We start from the raw sequence: 8,003 nt of genomic DNA on the forward strand, positions 1-8,003 counted from the left end.
CTAATTTAACAGCACCAATAATGATGATGTGATGCACTGAGAAGGAAATATCCCTTACAGCAATCCTGCCAAAAAATGTAGTTATGAAGATATAATCAGACAAACCCAATCTGAGAAGTCTTCAAATCAACTGGCCTAGATTCTTCAAATATCACTATCATCTGTCACGATGCCAACGTCACAGAAAGAGGCTAAGAAACTGTTCTTAGAGCAAAGGAGATTAAAGAACCTTGACAACTAAATGCAATGTGTGATTCCTGATTGGATCCTGAATTGACTTTTTTTTAATTCAGCTAAAACATTATTAGGACAATTGGAGAAATTTTACTATAGGAGATTTACTATAGCAATTTAAGAATAATGGTAATATCAGCACTAAATTCTCTGGGTGTGATGATGGTATTGCAGTTACACAGGAGAATGTCTTTTTAAGACTGATAAAATGACATATCTACAATTCTTAAATGGTTCAGTAAAGAGTGTGTGTGTGTGTGGAGAGAGAAGGCATGCATGAGTAACAGAGAGAATGCAGATATACCAAAAATGTTAATAAATGGTGACCCCAGGTAAAGGATATAAAGATACTTGTGATGCTCTTTTTGCAACTGTTCCAGGGGTTTGAAATTTTTCAAGGTAAAAAGTTGAGAAAAATGGAGATGTAAAACTAAAGAATTCCATAAAGTTAAAAAAGACATTAGTATAACTTGTAATTGAGGACATTCTCCTCTTTTTTTACTTCATACTTTCCTGTAGGACTTAGTACTGATTTTATTTACAGATGTTTAAAGCAAATATTCCAAGTGAATTTTAAAGATTGTCTGAATCTATACTCACATGAAGGCAGTCACTTAATTTCCTTAAGTAATGAATTAGCTGACTGAAGTTGATGTGCTATTTGAAATTGAACCTGCAAAATCTGCTTAACTTGCTCAGTCAATTTAATGGATACAAACAACTGCTTTGGAAAACCAAATTCTGAATAAACAGAACAAAATGATCTATTGACAGACTCTTCCTTAGAGGCGCACACATGCACAAAAAAAGCCCAAGCAAACAGTGCCTGTTAATTGCCACACAACTCTTACAAACACAAGGACGAAAAGAATTGCTCAAATGCTCCTGTGTTTAACCTATGCTACCAATTCAAGTCCTGTCCTGAAAAACCAAACTCTGGTCCAAGAACAATGAGCAGGCTTCAAAGCCAAAGAACAATTGAAACTGTAGCATTCGCTTGGAAGCTAGCAAACAAATTATCCTCTTTCCAGTCCTGTTCCTGAATTGCTACAGGACCTGTTAGCTAAAGTCTCTAAACCTCAGTATTTCTAGCTGTAAGAGGAAGGAAATTCTGACACTATCTCAAAAAGATGACATGAAAGAAACTCCATTTTCCCTAACTATGTATATTAAGTTCAAGAATAAAAGGATGGGGCTTTCTAGGTGGTGCAGTGGTTAAGAATCCACCTGCCAATGCAGGGGACACGGGTTCAATCCCTGCTCCAGGAAGATCCCACATGCCACGGAGCAACTAACCCCGTGTGCCACAACTATTGAGCCTGAGCTTTAGAGCCCGTGAGCCACAACTACTGAGCCCATGTGCCGCAACTACTGAAGCCCATGCGCCTAGAGCCCGTGCTCCGAAACGAGAAGCCACGGCAATGAGGAGCCACCACTCGCTGCAACTAGAGAAAGTCCGTGTGCAGCAATGAAGACCCAACACAGCCAATAAATAAATAAATAAATAATTTTAAAAAAAAGAATAAAAGGATGAACACAAAGTTTTCCAAGCATATAAACAGCCCTGAGGCACGAGGCAAAGTTAGCCAAACAGCAAATACCTTATATATACAAATACTTAATTTTGCTATGAATATTTTGTATCCTTTGATGTGGTGGTCAAAAAGTTTTTATTTTTAAATTCTATCATTCAAACCAAATAAAGCAAAAATTTCCTCACCTTTAAAAAACTTCTAGTATATATCTATATGTATCATTCACACAGTAGGTAGTGATTGAAGAAAAAGAAGTAGTAAAAACTCAGGGGAGTTTTCCATCCATGCCTCCTCACTGCAGGTCCTAGGAATGCCTGACAGAGGTGTAATATGTTTGGGACCACAATGCCAGAGGTCACACCTCATGCTGGAGGCCAGGCAAGAACTAGATTAGGCCTCCAGGGACTTCCCTGACCGTCCAGTGGTTAAGATTCTGCTCTTCCAAGGCAGAGGACACGGGTTTGATCCCTAATCGGGGAACTAAGATTCCACATGCCACACAGTGCAGCCAAAATAGAAGACTTAGGCCTACAGACAGTCTCATTCCAGGGGCCCCTTCACTCCCAAACCACATGCCTACCTCAAAAAACCTCATTTTCCCACAAACTGCTAGCCACAAAATTCTTGATTAGTCACTGACTCCTTGGGAGAAGGGAGCAGGTTACTACAGGAGAAAAAACTCTTGATTGAAACCATTTCACTTAAGAAAATCAGAAAACCTATATGCTCAGCAATCAGGAAACTAGCTAATTTATACTAATTTTAATTAATTTAATTTATTAAATTAATGAAGTATTGCTATATTACTTCACTCAACGAGTACAGTCAACCCTCTATATCTGTGGATGTGAAACCTATGAATACAAAACCGGTAAATACAGAAGGCCTACTGTGTGCCAGATGCACTGCTAAGCACTAGGTGAGCAGACACTGGTCCCTGCCTTCATGATACTTATACTCTCACAAAGGAGACAAAGCACTAGACAAGTAAACACACATCTATCATAATCTGTAATTATCTAAGGGAAAAGTAAACCAAGGTCCTATGAGACAAAAAGCAGGACTTATTTTGGATTTACCAAAGAGGAAAAATAACATTGAAAAAGGACACTCAACCTGAGCTGTCAAAAAGATAAGAAGTGGGCAGGACAGGGGGAAAGTATACCAGGTAGAGGGAACAGCAATGCAAAGGTCCTGAGGTAGTAAAGGGCCTGGAGGGTTACCAAAATTACCTGACTGCCATCAGAAAGTGTGTGTGTTTGGGAGAGAGGACAATAGCAAGAAACAAGGTTGGTGAGTGGGTAAGGTTACACACAAGGTCTTGTAGTCCTACTAAGGAATGCAGATATCCTCTAAGCACAACAGAAAAGCAATGAAGGGTTTTTACACAGGAGGTGATCTGATCCAATTAATATTTTGATTCACTCTGGATGCTCTGTAGAAAACAGAATGAAGGGGGGTGGAGGTGGGGCAAGGGTGGAAGCCAAAGGTTATTGCTTAATCCGGACCAGAAATGATGGACTACAAAAGTAGCAGTGGGGATGGTGAAAAGTAACTGCATTCAAAATACATTCTGAAGGTGGAGATGACACCTGATGGACTGGATTTAGGGGCGAGGAAAGAGGGTAGATTTCTGGTCTAAGCAACTGGCTGGATAAGAGAAAAGGGCTAGAAATATATTCCGGGGAATCATTTGCATGCAGATGGGTAAATGACCCCGGAAGAGAGTGTGGAGATAAAGGCTCCCAGGATTGAGCCCTAAGATACTTCAACATTTAGAAGCCAAGGAAGGGGGTGGAGAGAGGGGAGGGGTAGGAAAGCAGACTGAGAAGTAAGTAGTCTTTGATGTACAAGGAAATCCAAGAGAGCATGTCACAAAGCCAAGAGAGTTTCTGTATCAATTGCTGCTAAGGGATCAAGAAAATTGAGGCCAGAAAATCAACTTTTGGATGTGACAAGATGGAAGGCTTAGGTAATCTACATAAGACCCATTTCTGCAGACTGATGAGGATGAAAGCCCAGAAGAATGACTGAAAGAATGAGCGGGTAAACAACACTTCTAAGGTTTCTGGTGACAGGAAGCAGAAAGGGGGCAACAGGTGGACACACATGTGGGGACAGACTGGGAATTTTTCTTTTAAGATAGATAAAGCAGGTTTGTATGCTGACAGGTAATGCTTAATAAAGGGGGAAAAACTGATAATGACGGCTTGGGCCAGAGTAATAGTATGCATGTTTTTCAAGATGCAGATTAAACCCCATCAAGGGACTGCAAAATCAATTCAGTGGGTCAACATTCTATTTTAATAAGAGAGATTATCAGAGCGTACTACGTACAGTATCTTCTCATGACGCTTTCATTTCAGTTACCTATAAATTGTGTCTTTTTTTTAAAGTCTGAAAAACAGTAGACGTTACACATGAGGCTAAAGAACATAAGGGAAAATGTCAGTATTAAATAATCAGTGCCAAAGAAAACGCAATATAGGTATGCCTACAAGTTAATGTCAACCATGCAAAAATCCACATACAGAGTAGCTGCAAAAACTTCCATTTGCACGCGGTACAGTAGCAGACACGGAAAAGACCATGTGGAATTAAAATTGTTAGAATGGATTTTACTCCCTCCCCCCGCCCCCAACACACATACAAAAGGCTAAACGCTTCTCATCAAACTCTGAAGGTGTATCTTCCGAGTTAGGGTTCCAAAGGAGCCCACTGCCCCTAAGCAAAGCTCCACCCCAGCATCTACCCATCTCTCCTCCAAGTACATCCGGGCCGGACCCAGGGCTTTCTACCTTCTCAGTCCCCGCTCCGACACCGGGCAGGGCTCCCCGCCGTGACCCCTGAAACGCTAGCGAGTGGATGAGGGAGGGAACAGGCACCCTGAAAGGCAGCCGGGCCAAGTGGCACTCGGCCCCACGTCCCGGGCACGCAGGGGGCGTGTGGGCGAAGGTTCGGAGGGCCAGAGCCAGAGCCCCTTCCTCCCGGGCCTCTCGCCCCGTCGCCCTCCCCACACGCCGCGACGAGGGGTCGCGCCAGGCCCACGGCTCCCGGCTCCCAGGCTCCAGCGGCCCCCAGCTGTGAGCCTCGGCCCAAAGTCGGCGACGCGCCCCGAGCGGCTTACACCTCCATGTCGACCCCGCCTCTTCGCCTCCGGCCGCCAGCACCCGCGGAGCTCCCCGCCGCCCCGCCGCCGCCCCTCCCGGCGTCCGCGCCGACCCCCAGTGGCCGGCTGCGCGCACCGCGGTGCACGCCGGGATCGCCGCGCTGCACGCCGGGATCGCCGCGCTGCACGCCGGGATCGCCGCGCTGCACGCCGGGATCGCCGCGCTGCACGCCGGGATCGCCGCGCTGCACGCCGGGATCGCCGCGCTGCACGCCGGGAGCCTGGAGGATCCCCGAGGGACCGCGAGCGCGGCGGGGCCCCTCTAGCCGGCCGCGCCTGTGCTCTTCGCCCCGTTCGACTTAAGCCTGTTAAGCGCTTGCAGACGGGGTTTAGCTCAGGTTTTCGTGGTCTAGGTTATATCTAAGTAGTATTAAAAAAGTAAGTTTCCAAAGACATCATAGGAGTAGTAGGCCGTTGCGGCATTAAAATCCCACCCCTGGGATGGTAGCGGTGGCAAGGGGTGAGGCGGCCCCGGGCTGCTGGAAATGCTCTATTTCAAGACCTGGGTGCTGGGTACGCGGTGTGTTCCGTTTCTGAGAATTCAGTGTGCTGTGTACACTTAGGTGCACTTTTCTGTCTGTGTTAATAATTGAGTAAGACATTCTAAAAAGTGAAAAAAAGAATCTCAGCTTGCCTCCTCCCATTTCCCATTCTTCAGAGCTATTTGGCAGGAAAGTATAAAGAACCTTAATGACAAGCACAGTCTCTGACCTTCTGGCCTTTCTAGGAATTTGTCCAAAGGGAATTATCCGATGCTTGAAGAAAGACAGATGTGTAATGATAATTTTGCTGCGAGACAGCCTAAATGCCCAACAATAAGGAATTGATAAATCATGTTTAAACCATACAGTATAATATCAATATATGTGACCATGAGAAATCTTGTAGCATAATTTGATATGCTAGGGAAATGCTCAAGATAGGCTTTAAAAGATGGAAAATGACGTGGTATGACTCTAATAACCTAAGGAAAAATAAGCATAGGGAAAAAATACCTAAGGGTATGGGAGATAGAGCCACCCAAGCTACTAAATTTTGTGCTCTTATAAAAAAAAAAAAAAAAAAAAAACAGGTGAAAGGTTGATGTCTGTTATCACCCGGATTTTTGGTATGGTTTGAAATATTTCTTAAAGACTGGAAGGAAATATGCCAAAAATTAACAATGGCGGGTGTCCTTAGATGATGCTAATTTTTTCCCACTTTTTAAATAGTTATATCGGTTATCATTTACTAAAGAAATATATTCTCTTTGTAAGGCCCTTGATAAGTGCTTTGCTATTCCATGATATTAACAGTTAACAGTGCAGGCTTCGCCTGTGATTCTGTTTACCTCCATCACTTTCTTAGGGGCTGTTTAACCTTGGGAGGTTACTTAACTTCTCCTAAGTTCAGTTCCCTAATGTGTAAGTCATTGATCTGTTAGGTACCTAAAGTGCCTGGCACATACTAAGTGCTCAACAAATAATAATTGCTGTGACAGTACAACCATGACACTCTATGAGGTAGATTCCTTTGTTAATCAAATTTTACTACTGAGGAAACTGAGCCAAGCTTGGAGAGTTTATAACTTACCAGAAGTCATTTATCTAGGAACTTGTCCAGTAAGGATTCAAACTCAGGCAATCTGAGCAAATACAGGAGGTGTGTTAAATTGTTAATAGTGACTGATGACTGGCTAAATGAAATAGGCAATATTAATACAATGGAATACTGTTTAGCAATAAAAAGGAAAGGAGTACTGATACATGCTACAACATGGATGACCCTCAAAAACATGCTAAGTGAAAGAAGCCAGACACAAGAGATCACATATTATATGATTCCATTTATATGAAATGTCCAAGAATAGGCAAAAAATCTATAGAGACAGGTAGCAGATTAGTGGCTGCTTAGGGCTGGGAGAGGGGCGGGGGTGGTGATGGGAAGCTGATGGATACTGAGTTTCTTTGGGAGGAAACAAAAATGCCCTAAAATTAGATTGTGGTAGTGGTTGCACATCCCTGTGAATATACTAAAAAAACACTGAATTGTACACTTTAAATGGGTGAACTGGATGGTATCTGAATTATCTATCAATAAAAGCTGTTAAAATGTTTTTTCCTGGTGTTTGCCTGTGGGGTTTGCATTGGAAGAGAAGTAAGGGGAATTTCCAACATTTAACTTTACACATTCAGAATTTTTAAAATATTTTTCAATATACCTGTTATTTTTAAACTATCAATACAAAAAAAAATTTTTTTTTTGACTGTGCCTCAAAGCTTGTGGGATCTTAGTTCCCCGAACAGGGACTGAACCCAGGGCCACGGCAGTGAACGCGCTGAGTCCTCACCAATGGACCGTCAGGGAACTCCCTACAAAAGTATTTTCAAAACAACTAACTTACTTTAAAAATCAACGAGTAAAGAAAATGCCAACCCAGACTCAGCTGGCCTGACTCATGTGGAGAGTCCCTGTTGTGTTCTTCACTCAGCAAACGTGCTGATGGCCCACTCGGTGGCGATGATACCAATATGAATAATACACACCTCCTACCCTGCCTAGCTGACAGCCTAGATGGGAACGAGCTCTGGACATCAATAACTACAAGACGCTGTGGAACAGAGGAGGAAATGACTAATTAGGTGGAGAGGCATCCCAAAGCCAGGGGTGTTTGAGCCGGGTGCGGAAAGGAACACACAAGGCCAAGGCTTCAGGGATGGGCTTCCACAGAAGAGAGGGTGTGCCGTGATAAGATGGCTAAGCTTCAGGTTCTCCAAGGGATGCTACCCTAAGACTTTGGGGGCCATATGCAGCCACCCAATCTATCCCAAGGGGGCAGCCAAGTTGTCAGGAGAGAGGCGGTCCCACGAGGGAAGGCTGCCCAGAAGGAGACTGCATAATGAGGTAACCCAGGCAACAAAGCTGGGCCCGTCCTGCCTGGCCTGTCCCCACTCAGGGCCTCCCTACAGTTTTCCTAACTTGAGGCTGCCTAAGGAGTCTCTGTTTGCCACCCAAATCACACCATTCTGGAAAATGGCTTTTTTTTTTTCCCCTTTAACAGCTGGCTTTCTAGGCAGAGGTATTAA

At 43.8% G+C, this 8,003-nt stretch overlaps 1 protein-coding gene across 5 annotated transcripts in view; it reads right to left on the reverse strand.

Moving 5' to 3' along the window:
- CRCP (CGRP receptor component) overlaps nucleotides 1-5,029 on the reverse strand; it is an 82,720-nt gene extending 77,691 nt beyond the window's left edge. For all 5 annotated transcript variants that reach the window (XM_057748261.1, XM_057748259.1, XM_057748260.1 and 2 more), the window contains exon 1: nucleotides 4,897-5,029. Coding sequence is in view for 2 of the 5 variants with exons in the window: in XM_057748260.1 (XP_057604243.1) it covers nucleotides 4,897-4,904 (8 nt within the window). In the remaining 3 variants the exon portion in view is untranslated. The remainder of the gene's footprint in view (nucleotides 1-4,896) is intronic.
- Between the last annotated feature and the right edge of the window lie 2,974 nt (nucleotides 5,030-8,003).

The sequence above is a fragment of the Hippopotamus amphibius genome, chromosome 9 (genome assembly GCF_030028045.1).
Source record: "Hippopotamus amphibius kiboko isolate mHipAmp2 chromosome 9, mHipAmp2.hap2, whole genome shotgun sequence".
Classification (NCBI taxonomy): Eukaryota; Metazoa; Chordata; class Mammalia; order Artiodactyla; family Hippopotamidae; genus Hippopotamus; species Hippopotamus amphibius.